Source organism: Myxocyprinus asiaticus, chromosome 49, assembly GCF_019703515.2.
Source record: "Myxocyprinus asiaticus isolate MX2 ecotype Aquarium Trade chromosome 49, UBuf_Myxa_2, whole genome shotgun sequence".
Lineage (NCBI taxonomy): Eukaryota > Metazoa > Chordata > Actinopteri > Cypriniformes > Catostomidae > Myxocyprinus > Myxocyprinus asiaticus.
In genome coordinates, this window is record NC_059392.1 from 212,501 (window position 1) to 225,000 (window position 12,500).

Sequence of the window (12,500 nt, forward strand, 5' to 3'; positions counted from 1 at the left end):
TCATCACAGTGACACATTTACACCAGCAGGTGGAGACAAACGACTGTCTTCTATGTGTTTTGAGCTGGTAACACCCAACTAGTGTCACACAATCTGCCTCTAGCATAGATGGCGCTGTCATGTGATACCTGTTACTTTTCTCAGCGCTGGCCAGGATGGGCCAATCACAGTCGTTTATTACTACTGGATGAAGATTTTAATAATGCTCTTTTAGATGCTGCGGATTTACACCCACAGGTAAGAATTCTTGCAATTATCCGTTTTTATTAAAAATAAATATCCAGTGTAAAATATAAAATGTTCAGAGATTTAAATGTGGATGCATGGATGATTCGGTTTTCAGAGCATCTAGCACCCCTGCAGGAAGAAAACTTTGTGTCTCAAAAGTCACAGTCAGTGGCTAACAACATGTGCAATTTCAGTCTGTAGGTCTATTACACATAACCTTCATATGATTTAGAAAACATGAAATATTTAACATGAATCATATGTGGAGTCAGTGAAGATGTTAGAGATGTTGGTATAAATGATCAGTTGTTTTATTCAGGTTAAGGAAGGCAGACAGGCATTTCAGATGAGCAAGTAAGAATTTGTAAATTGTAAATGTTCAAACCAAATTACTGCCATTGAAATTAGGGCTGTGAATCTATTCAAATATAAGTAATTAAACTGTTCATTGTTTTGCGTGGATAGAGTTAATTAGACACATTTTTACAGGTATAAATCTTTGATACATGTATATGTATACATGCCATCAAATGAATGGACATGCTGTTATTAAAAGTTTAAAAAAAATAATAGGATCAAATGGACAGATTCAATTTATATCAAGCTTTATTGGCATGATAAACTTAAGTGTACATTTCCAGTGTATTATTATATTATTAGACACTACACATACAGATATTAAACTAATTGAAGGCTGAAGTTTAATTCGCAAAAGTTAAAACTATTATTTTCTCAGTTAATTAATCATTTTGCCCAAATTAAACTGAAGTACATTACTTGTACATCTTGTACATCTTAAACCATATTATGTAAATATATTACAGATGGTCATTTACCTCCATGCCATGTCAACAAATAAATATCAGTCATTTCTTTCTTTATTTGTTTAGTTAGATCAAGCGTCAATGATGTGGTCTTCGTCCAGACGTTAGCTCGCTGTTAGCTCTCTAAATAATGCCACTTATCCCACAGACCGGTCTGTAAGTGTGTTGGTGGTCTATAGGAGTGTCTATGGGCGCGCGGGCGGTCTGTAGGAGTGTCTATGGGGGTCTGTGAGCGTGCTGGTGGTCTATAGGAGTGTCTATAGGTGGTCTGTGGGTGGTCTGTAGGAGTGTCTATGGGCATGCGGGCGGTCTCTAGGAATGTCTATGGGTGTGCGGGCGGTCTGTAGGAGTATCTATGGGGGTCTGTGAGCATCTTGATGGTCTATAGGAGTGTCTATGGGCGGTCTGTGGGTGGTCTGTAGGAGTGTCTATGGGCGTGCGGGCGGTCTGTAGGATTGTCTATGGGCATGTGGGCAGTCTGTAGGAGTGTCTATGGGGGTCTGTGAGCGTGCTGGTGGTCTATAGGAGTGTCTATGGGCGTGCGGGTGGTCTGTAGGAGTGTCTATGGGTGGTCTGTGGGTGGTCTGTAGGAGCGTCTATGGGCGTGTGGGCAGTCTGTAGGAGTGTCTATGGGGTCTGTGAGTATTTTAGTGGTCTATAGGAGTGTCTATGGGCGGTCTGTGGGTGGTCTGTAGGAGTGTCTATGTGTGGTCTGTGGGTGGTCTGTAGGAGTGTCTATGTGTGGTCTGTGGGTGGTCTGTAGGAGTGTCTATGTGTGGTCTGTGGGTGGTCTGTAGGAGTGTCTATGGGCGTGTGGGCAGTCTGTAGGAGTGTCTATGGGGGTCTGTGAGCATGTTGATGGTCTATAGGAGTGTCTATGGGCGGTCTGTGGGTGGTCTATAGGAGTGTCTATGTGTGGTCTGTGGGTGGTCTGTAGGAGTGTCTATGGGCATGTGGACAGTCTGTAGGAGTGTCTATGGGGGTCTGTGAGCATGTTGATGGTCTATAGGAGTGTCTATGGGCGTGCAGGTGGTCTGTAGGAGTGTCTATGGGCGGTCTGTGGGTGGTCTGTAGGAGTGTCTATGGGCGTGCGGGCGGTCTGTAGGAGTGTCTATGGGGGTCTGTGAGCGTGCTGGTGGTCTATAGGAGTGTCTATGGGCGGTCTGTGGGTGGTCTGTAGGAGTGTCTATGGGCGTGCGGGTGGTCTGTAGGAGTGTCTATGGGGGTCTGTGAGCGTGCTGGTGGTCTATAGGAGTGTCTATGGGCATGTGGGCAGTCTGTAGGAGTGTCTATGGGGGTCTGTGAGCATGTTAGTGGTCTATAGGAGTGTCTATGGGCGTGCGGGCGGTCTGTAGAAGTGTCTATGTGTGGGCTGTGGGTGGTCTGTAGGAGTGTCTATGGGCATGCAGGCGGTCTGTAGGAATGTCTATGGGTGTGTGGGCGGTCTGTAGGAGTGTCTATGGGGGTCTGTGAGCATCTTGATGGTCTATAGGAGTGTCTATGGTATGTGGGTGGTCTGTAGGCATGTCTATTGGCAGTCTGTGGGCGATCTATGGGTGTTAGTTCTTCAGACACCGATAACTGAGATAAAAATTACTTTAAAAAACGATGAATGATTTTAACTGTTAAACAGTGTGAAGAGTAAAAGAGCTGTAACTGTGTAACTTTCTGTCTAATCAAACAGACAGTACTGAGTGATGACATCACACTGAATCTGTGATTGGCTGATTCAGCACATGTGTCATCAATTGAGTTTCAGTTGATCTGATATTCGCAGGTCAGAGTTCAAATGATCATGTAATACGCTGATTGGCAACAGCTGCACAACAGTAAGAGGTGTGACACACACACACACACACACACACACTGCGTCTCTCATCCGGTCAGGTCACATTTTTTGGGTGTGTGATGGAAAATGATCCTGAATTATACATGAATCACATGACTAACTCTGTTCACATTTAAACACTGTAAATGTCGAGTGTGTGTGTGTGTACCTGATGGTTGTGTTGATGTCCAACAGCGATGGTCGCCACCGCCTGCGCCTGCAGATGAGTCTTTACCTGACGAACAAACACAAAAACATTCACTGTCACTGAGAAATCATTTAATTAATCAGTATGTTTGCAAAAATATCAAAACATCGAAAAAACAATAGAACAAAATATTAGAGAATATCTCTTGAATTCGATTTTTTTTCTTACCCAATTTACAAAACTCAATACATTTTATTCAATTTAAGTGTCAAACAAGAAAAACCTTTTTGTCAATGGGATAACACACAGAAACTTAATTCAAGACATATTCTCTTGAAACAATCTTATAATTTTTGCTTCTCAAATATTGTATAAATATCCCGTATCAGTGTTTAGATACTGGAATACAAGACAAAAATACTGATATTAAAGGAATATTCCGGGTTCAGTACAAGTTAAGCTCAATTTGTGTAAATGTTGATTACCAAAAAATTTTATTTCGACTTTTATTCCTCCTTTTCTTTAAAAAAGCACAAATGTGTGTTCCAGTGAGACACTTACAATGGAAGTCAATGGGGTCAATAATCTGTAAACATTAAAATACTCACTGTTTCAAAAGTATAGACACAAGACATAAACAATATGTGTGTTAACATGATTTTACTGTGATTAAATCACTTACTAACCACATCTGTGTGACTTCCTTGTAATGAGGACGTGACATTGAGAAAACCCTATAAGTGATTTTGTCACATTGTGTTTCTAAAGAAAAGGCGGGATGAATCTAAATAAATGCAACACATACTGTCGACTGAACTTGTATTAAACCTGAAATATTCCTTTAAGAAAATGATTTCATGTGTGTCTTTGTCTTGTTCACTGGGCAAAAGTTTCCTGCTTTCTATTAATATGTGTTGTCAATCATGTGACACATATAAAGAGCACCTGGTGAAAACATGTGACTCTTATATAACTCTCATTTCACCTCCTCACACAGCGTTTTTATAAAGGTTGTCTGTAGTTTTGATATTTGAAACCATCTGTGTCTCAACAGTGTTTATGTGTGGGGTCAGAGCTGACAGATATAAACACACGTGTGCTCATGTATGCAGAACTGCAGTGATAAATTGAAACACACATGCAGCAGCAGACAGCTTGAGTTACTGCACTCACACAAACGCTCTCAACACTGAATTAAACATATAGAACAAAGAGTTCAGTGTGTTTTTAAGGATCAGATGGATAAAAAGACACACTTTTGTTTTTATACTGTCCAATTTGCTGACACACATTATAAAGGGCCGTTCACACAGACAACCGTTCAGTTCAGTGAGATCTGGCGGTTTGAGGCATCATGAAAAACAGCGACTGTTGCCGGTCAGCTCTCATGATAACTTATTTACTGTCAAGTTAGAATGATATTCCATTAGATACTAAATTAAAAGTACACTTTACGATTTTTGTGTGATTTTGAGGAGTAATTATAATAAGAATACATTCATAAATATGCACGTGTGCCACATAGACTCACAGAGCGAATGAGCGTCGCAAAACACACACACAAAAACAAAAAACACACAAAACTTTGCTTAAAGGGACAGTTCATCCAAAAATGAAAATTCTCTCATCATTTACTCACCCTCATGCCATCCCAGATGTGCATGACTTTCTTTCTTCTGCAGAACACAAATGAAGATTTTTAGAAGAATATTTCAGCTCTGTAGGTCCATACAATGCAAGTGAATGGTGACCAGACCTTTGAAGCTCCAAAAAGCACATAAAGGCAGCACAAAAGTAATCCATAAGACTCCAGTGGTTTAATCCATGTCTTCTGAAGTGATCCAGTTGGTTTTGGGTGAGAACAGACAAAAATAAAACTCCCTTTTCACCGCACATCTTGCCATTGCAGTCTCTACACACGAACATGATTTCAAGCTCGATTACACGTCCTGGTGCATGACGCATGCACAGAGCGCTAGATGGTGCTATAGGAAGTGTAATCGAGCTTGAAATCATGATCGCCAAGCAGACTGCTGTCAAAATGTACAGTGAAAAATCATTTAAATATTGATCTGTTTCTCACCCACAGCTATCATATCACTTCTGAAGACATGGATTAAACCACTGGAGTCTTATAGATTACTTTTATGTGCTTTTTGGAGCTTCAAAGGTCTGGTCACCATTCACTTGCATTGTATGGACCTACAGAGCTGAAATATTCTTCTAAAAATCTACATTTGTGTTCTGCAGAAGAAAGAAAGTCAAACACATCTGGGATGACATGAGGGTGAGTAAATGATGACAGAATTTTCATTTTTGGGTGAACTGTCCCTTTAAAGGAGTCATGACATTCCTTATTTTATCATTTTAATATGTTCCTTGAATTTCACTTACAATATTATTAAAGTTTTTTTTGTTTTTTTGCACAAAAACAGTCATATATTTGTTAAACATGGTAATTTTCCATCCTCATTCATACCCTCTCTCAGAAACACTCTGTTTTGGTGCTGCTTCTCCTTTAAGGCTTGACAGAACACGCCCACTGTTCTGATTGGCTCTCTGCTCTTGACTGTCCTGCTCTGTTCACCGCTACTGGGCGGGGCTCCTGAAGTGATAAAAGGTGAAGTAAGTATTGTTGTGGAGGCGGTCAGATGCAATCACAGTGTGAGATCACAAAAGAGGACGAGTTGTTTTGGCAGTTTGGTGTCAATAAATCCTCTTTTTGCATTGAGGAGGAAGTTTTGAGTTCTGAAACTTACAGTATGTTTTTATAGTTCAATGAGCTCTTATATGTCAAAAGATCAAGGAAAATTTGATTCCTCATGTCATGACCCCTTTAAAATAAGCAAAGATTTGAACAAAACTGGAATGCTTCGATTATGATCAGAGATCAACTTGAGGCGACAACCAGTGGGAGGGCAGACAGTCACATGACCTGCCTTCTGATCAGTTACTCATAACATGTAATCCAGTACTAATAACTTTCATTTTAAGCTACTTTCAAAAAAATGTATTAAACCTTTTTGACAAAAAAGCAAATAGATTACAGTAATTTATTACTTTGTAATCTGATTACCCCAGCACGGCTCCTGATGCAGGTGGATAGCAACAGTGCAACAACTGGCCACCAGTGTGAACAGGGTTTTATATGTGACCTCTGACCTCTTACCAGATAAGCAGGGGATGCAATGAACGCCCCGAGCGCTCCCGCTGTGGCCCCTGCGATCAGACTTCCTCCCGGTGCGGCTGTAAATCCCGATGCCTCTGTGTAAGAGTAGAACCCGAGTCGAACCCCGTTCATCAGGCCCTGGTACAACAGTGCCACCGTCAGGCCTTTCTGTAGCCCTCGAATCCCGTCCGTCCGCCCGACCACCAACAGCGCCTGCAAAACCCCGCGGTAGTGCCGTTGATATGAACCAGGAGCCTGTAGCTCACCCTGCAACTGCAGTCGGGTCTTTACCACCTCTAGTGGGTTGGTGAACATGCACGCGCCGCTGCATGCCAGCGCGCCCAGGGTGAAGTCCAGTGGGAGCCACAGGGCACGGGGCATGTGTGCGGGCGATACCCGGGCGATGGAGGATGTGGGGGTGAAGGGTGACTCTGTAGGGATGTTGACGAGACGTGTGATGGCCATGTTTGGACAAAGGAAACACGTGTCATCCACTACAGATCCTGCACATGTATGTGTGATGTGACATGTGTGATTTGATATTATCTGTCAGTACTCATGTATGTGAGGTTACACTCCATTATCATCAATCAGACAGTGTTTTACTCATCAGAGGTCAAGAATGTGTCCATGCTGCACAATATGAGTTTGAGGAAGTTTGTGAATCCACCACTGAAGTTCAAGTATCAAATCTGCAACAAATCAAGAGTTACTTTCACCAACATCTGTATTCATTTTAAAAACCTTATTTAATAAAAATCCAGAACTTGTATTAATACACAGATGTTTCCAGAAGCATTCGTCTATCAACGATGCTAAAACGGCTGACGTTAACCGAATGTTTTGAAAAATAATATTTACATATTTAATTAAGTTTATTAAATAGAAGTTATATATTCATGAGCTCATCGTTGTATTATAATAATCTGTTTCATTTATTCACCAACACGCTTCTACACACAAACTGTTGAAAACTGTTTCAGTAAATTGACTCTTAACACAGTAAAACACTCGACACGGTTCTAATAAACTTTATATGACATTATAAAAGTGTTTCTCACCGCTTCTGTTCGCGTCGCGTCTCAGTTTGTGATTCTGACGCTCATAAACACCAAAAGCCTGAGTGAAAGCCCCGCCCACAGCATCACCTCTAACCAATCACAGCGCGGCTCCTCCGCCACCTCCCTGCCGCCCCCAGCGGTCAGCCAATCACATGCGGGATCCGGCAGCGTCAATTCAAATGGGTGAAAGGTTAATGATGCGGAGGAGCAGGAGAGACAGAAATGTGTCGCAGCGGACCTGAAAGAGCACAATCACATTAATGACTACTAAACTTCAAACAACACAACTGATCGCAATTTTATATCCATGTAAACTGTCTCTGTCTTTATTTAATGTTGTTCTTCAGACCTGTGAGCAGTTACTAACATGCCTTTGACAATAGTTGTATTATTTGAAGTCACGGTTTATTGATGTACATGGCAGTAATTCATGTACAGATGATGAATGTACTTTCCTAATCACCAGTGAAGTACATTTAATGTATAGTAGAATGTAAATCCCACATGTCTATCTGATGTGTTTGTTTACAGGTTGTTTTCCCATCTGTAATTCCTCTAGATGAGGTTTCCTCTCGGATGTCAATAAGACGTTCAGCAGATGTCTGTGAGATGTTTATGATTTAGAAGGTTTATAAATATGATCTTTTTAAGACGATTAGCATATGCTAATTTAAATTAAAAGCTTTCGAGATGAAAAGATCTTAGACATCTCGGAGATGTACATGTGCTATAATTCAGAACAAATGTGATTTCAAACGCAATTTTTTATAACTTACTAAATACACGTTCCTTGTCTTATTGTGAACAATTCATTAGTTTATATTATTCTAATGAGAAAAACGCTTGTTTATAATCTTTCATGAAAATGTAATTAAGTTGTTCCGCCTCTGAAACGACTTTCCCCTTCAGCTGACGTCATCAAGTCCTCTCGTCATATAGACACTTTACACATCTAATCCTGTTTGACAAATACATCACATAGAAGTAAAATGGGTCGTGAACTTTGTTTTATGATGAAATCAGGTGATATACACAATCTTTATTCATATGTGACGCAAAGAGTAAAAAACAACTCTTGCAACATTAAATCAGAGAGTTAAGACATGGAGAGCTTTATTTCCACTTAAAATCCACAGTCTTGTTCCCTCAGTAGAGCACACACGCGCACGCACGCACACACACGCACACGTTTAATGTAAACAATGGCAGCTGTAAGAGGATAAAAAAGGTTGATATTTTCTGTTCCTCAATCACTTGTTTCCTTCAGTCAAATCAGAGTTTGAGTCAAATACAACAGAAACATAAAAAACATTCCCTTCAATGTCTCTCTTACACACACACACAAACAAACAAACACTCACGCACAAACACACGCGCGCACAAACTCACACACACACACACGCGCGCACAAACACACACTCGCGCGCACACACACACACTCGCGCGCACACGCACTCACATGCACGCACACGCACTCACATGCACGCACACGCACTCACATGCACGCACACGCACTCACATGCGCGCACACACAAACACACACATCATTCACTCATAAATTGAAACAATGACTATGTTCGAGTGTCCTTTATATGTGTTGTATTTAAGGTAAATTAGTGTAAGGTCAAAAGTCGTCCAGTTAAACACTTCAGTGTGCGGGAATCTTCAGAGAGCTAAACGCATCTCGTGCTCGTCCATTACCTTTTAGCGCGGACAAAGTACAAGGCGTTGGTTTTGGGGTAATATTTCACATTCTGCTTTTTGTCCATGAGCCCACCGAAGATGATGAGCTCTCCGCGCCCCTGTACAACACTGTGAAGACTCGTCTCTGGCGGTCCTGTGACGGCGCTAGGTGCGCTGCCGCTCCCGTACACCCGCCACGACACCACGCCATCAGACTTGGCACGTGAAATGTCCAGCATGTACATCTGCATGGGTTTGCAGTTGAGCGACTGGTACAGTGGCTTGCCCACGTTCAAACTCTGCGGTGGGTGATGGGCAAGTCGCCGCGCGATCGGCGGGATGGAGTGTCCATCAGCCGCGGCTGCCTGCGGCGGGCTACTAGAGGAGGCGGGGGGCGTGCCGCCGGATGTGGAGGTGCTCGGCTGGGACGGCAAGGATGAGGTCGGGAGTGACGAAGAAGCTTTAACAGCCTCGAGGCCTCGTCGCAGCGCCGCTGGAGATACTGCGCCTGGCGGGGTGTGTGGCGTCACGGCCTGCGGAGGTGTGTGAAGCCCGTTAGCACCCAGCGGTTCGTCCCAGCTGTAGTCGTGTGGCCGCGTAGGCGGAGATGCTGCCTGGACGGGGCTCGTGCGTGGAGAGGGGGAGGAGCCGTTGAGAAGCGGTGGGCTGTCAGGTCCACGCGAGGGCGACGGCTGCTGCGATGACGGAATGCCATCTCTCACTCTGACCGACGCTCTCGGGCGCAGTGTCCCCCATCGGCCGTTCACACATGGCGCCTCTTCGACCGCGCCCAACACTACACCTGCGGCGCCGCCGCGCACTGGAGACTGCGAGCGCAGTGAGGGCGGGTCGGGGCCGAGCGGGGCAGGCGTTGAACTGATGGGTGATGGGCGAGAGTTCAGACTCGGGCTGAGAGGAGCGCGACCTGATGGAGCCTGAGAGAACACCACCACACACTCGCCCACCTGCGCACACACAGAAATATTGTCATCTATTGATTTCGGAGCAGATACATAAATAGAGATTTATTTTTTTCGCCAGTTAATAATGTTATGTTTCTAAATAAAGTTTGCTTAAAACACACACACCTTGCATGCTGGATGGCACCACAGTTCTGGCGCTCCGTGATCTTCATTCTCCACTCGCAGTTGCTGCCATGTCCAGCTGGAGGCGCTCATGTGCAGCAGCCATGCGTCCTTCAGTAACTGACACACACACACACACACACACACACACACAGTTTGATTAAAGCACATTCTGATGTTCTCCTGTGATTAAGAGTGTGTTGAGATACTCACAGCGTTTGGACCTCCACAGCCGCCCAGAATGAGCAGAGTGTCACTGTCAATCACGATCTATACGAGAGATTCACAAGAGACTCTGAGCGAATCCAACTCAAACACATCATCAGTGATTCAAGAGTGTCTGTGTGTTACCTGAGACTGTCCTCCTCGCGGGTGTGGAGACGGGCCGCTGATGCTGGGTTTAGACCAGGTCCACTGCTCCAAATCCAGAACCCAAACCTCATTACTCCTGTAAACACAACCAGTCATTATTATTATTACATTTGACTTATTTCAACTACAGACATATTTATCTGATTAATCAAATAAATAATCAACAAATTAATAATTTATCTTAATAATGGACGATCATTCCGAACAATGAGACCATCACAGAACTACTTAACCAATCAGATCATTGCTGAACCACTCAATCGTCCAATCACATCAATGGAATTTTAATTTCTAGCTTTGAAACACTTTATTATTTATAAAATGAAACAGGATATCATCATGAATTCTGAGCGAGAGATTCTATGACTTCTCATTAGAACTGCAAGTTTAAATTAACGAAATTACTGATAAAAACGTTTGTTGTCCAAGAGTTCTTTGATTTCACCAAACACCAGACAAAAAAGATGCATTGTGACAATAATTAAACTACTTTAATTATAACACGTGACGAAAATGTAAAAAGATGAAAATACAATAGTGCAAGCTATTAATAATGCACAAACACGTTTAAATTAATAATAAAAAATTACAAAATGCTTAAATTATTCAATAAATTTTGGTCTGTTACAGATGATACACGTTTTTGTCATTGTGCACATATCATCAACTAAAATGTTATTTTTTAGGGCTGTCAAATGATCACATTTTTAACCCTTTAAGCTCTGAAGGTGTTTTCAAAGATTTCCTGTGATTACTCGCTAAAAAAAACTAAAAAAAAAACTTTATCATTGTAAAGAAAACTTTTCTAAATTTGAAATGATATAGATTATGATACATTTCGAAACTGCTGAAAAATCACAAAAACAAAAAAACAAAACTGAGCCAAAAATTATATTCTTATTTTTCTGATTTGACATTATATATCTCTGGGTGTAAATAAGGTGGCTCTGATAAACTGTCAACTGTATCTGAGAAATATTTTGAGTTGATACGACAAAGCAATCAAAAGTTATAACATTACAAATATAATTTATCATAGTGTTCAAAAACATCTCCAAACAAATAAAACATAATAATGGTACATAAGAACTAATTACACATGCAAACACAACAATGACTAAAGGTTTGCATAGCATGCAGACATGATTTTAGTAATGAGATTTCACAGAATGAGTTTCATTCTGTGCCATTTGAGTCATCATTGAGTCTGTGTCATGTATTTGGCGTCATCTCCTGGTGGTCATATGTAACATTGTGCTTCATGTGGATTATCTAATGATCTATGCATCTGATTATCTTGTGTGTGGACTCGTTTGAAAGATAATCACCTCCTCTAAGTAACAGTATGTGATATTCTATGTCCTGTTTATGTTTTGTGAAGTTATAAGTGAAACGTGGCATATAAGCAACACCAACATAATTGTCAAAGACATACACTTAGATATTACTCACTATATTTTTGTCTGTGAGTGAAACACATAGGCTGGTTGTATTTTACTCTTTGAGAGCTTTCCAACAACATATGACACATGACTTTGATGTTTTTACTGATTGCAATAATATGTACAGTGCAATTAAAAAAAAAAAGAAAAAATTATCAAAACAGAACACTTCTGATTTATCTGTAAATTTTAAAGCACTTGTTCAGTTTTGGTCATAATATCTACATGCATTGGAAAGTAGAGCTTCTAAACTTTCAAACGATACCTATTTTGTGTTGGTCAAGTCTGTAGTTATTAATATTTTGATAAATTGTTTTCTAGCGGGCCCATCTGAGCTCGATGGGTTAATTGAATCATATGGCATGCCAATTAATTAATCAAATTAATCACATAAATCTTTACTAAGACCCCTAAAAAAAAAAGGTAATTTAATATAAATAATAATTAAAATAATGATATATTAATTCAGATATTTAAACTGAAATATATTGTATTATTATGGCAGATGAGTAAAGCGTTGATTAAACGATACAAAAAGTGGTTTTAGAAGTCAATATATTGTTTGTTTTATTCTCATTTCATTAACAATAAGTTTACAGTCCACAGCAATCCATTTTACAATTAAGTTTTTCAATCTGTCCTGTTCTTACTGGATGTGTT

At 41.1% G+C, this 12,500-nt stretch overlaps 2 protein-coding genes across 4 annotated transcripts in view; both read right to left on the reverse strand.

Moving 5' to 3' along the window:
- Positions 1-6,669, reverse strand: part of slc25a34 (solute carrier family 25 member 34) — a 7,843-nt gene extending 1,174 nt beyond the window's left edge. The window contains exons 1-2 of the mRNA XM_051693249.1: positions 6,198-6,669; positions 3,050-3,115 (exon numbers count right to left, since the gene is read on the reverse strand). Of these exons, the coding sequence (XP_051549209.1) occupies positions 3,050-3,115; positions 6,198-6,662 (531 nt within the window). The 5' untranslated portion in view covers positions 6,663-6,669. The remainder of the gene's footprint in view (positions 1-3,049; positions 3,116-6,197) is intronic.
- Positions 6,670-6,744: 75 nt separating this feature from the next.
- The window catches only part of fbxo42 (F-box protein 42), a 15,605-nt gene continuing 9,849 nt past the window's right edge, over positions 6,745-12,500 (reverse strand). For 2 of the 3 annotated variants that reach the window (XM_051693243.1, XM_051693244.1), the window contains exons 7-12: positions 10,378-10,474; positions 10,240-10,296; positions 10,030-10,146; positions 8,960-9,906; positions 7,259-7,496; positions 6,745-6,889 (exon numbers count right to left, since the gene is read on the reverse strand). In XM_051693243.1, coding sequence (XP_051549203.1) covers positions 7,280-7,496; positions 8,960-9,906; positions 10,030-10,146; positions 10,240-10,296; positions 10,378-10,474 — 1,435 coding nt within the window. In that variant the 3' untranslated portion in view covers positions 6,745-6,889; positions 7,259-7,279. Of the gene's footprint in view, positions 6,890-7,258; positions 7,497-8,349; positions 9,907-10,029; positions 10,147-10,239; positions 10,297-10,377; positions 10,475-12,500 lie in introns of those variants that run through there. The other variant, XM_051693245.1, reaches the window with a different exon arrangement.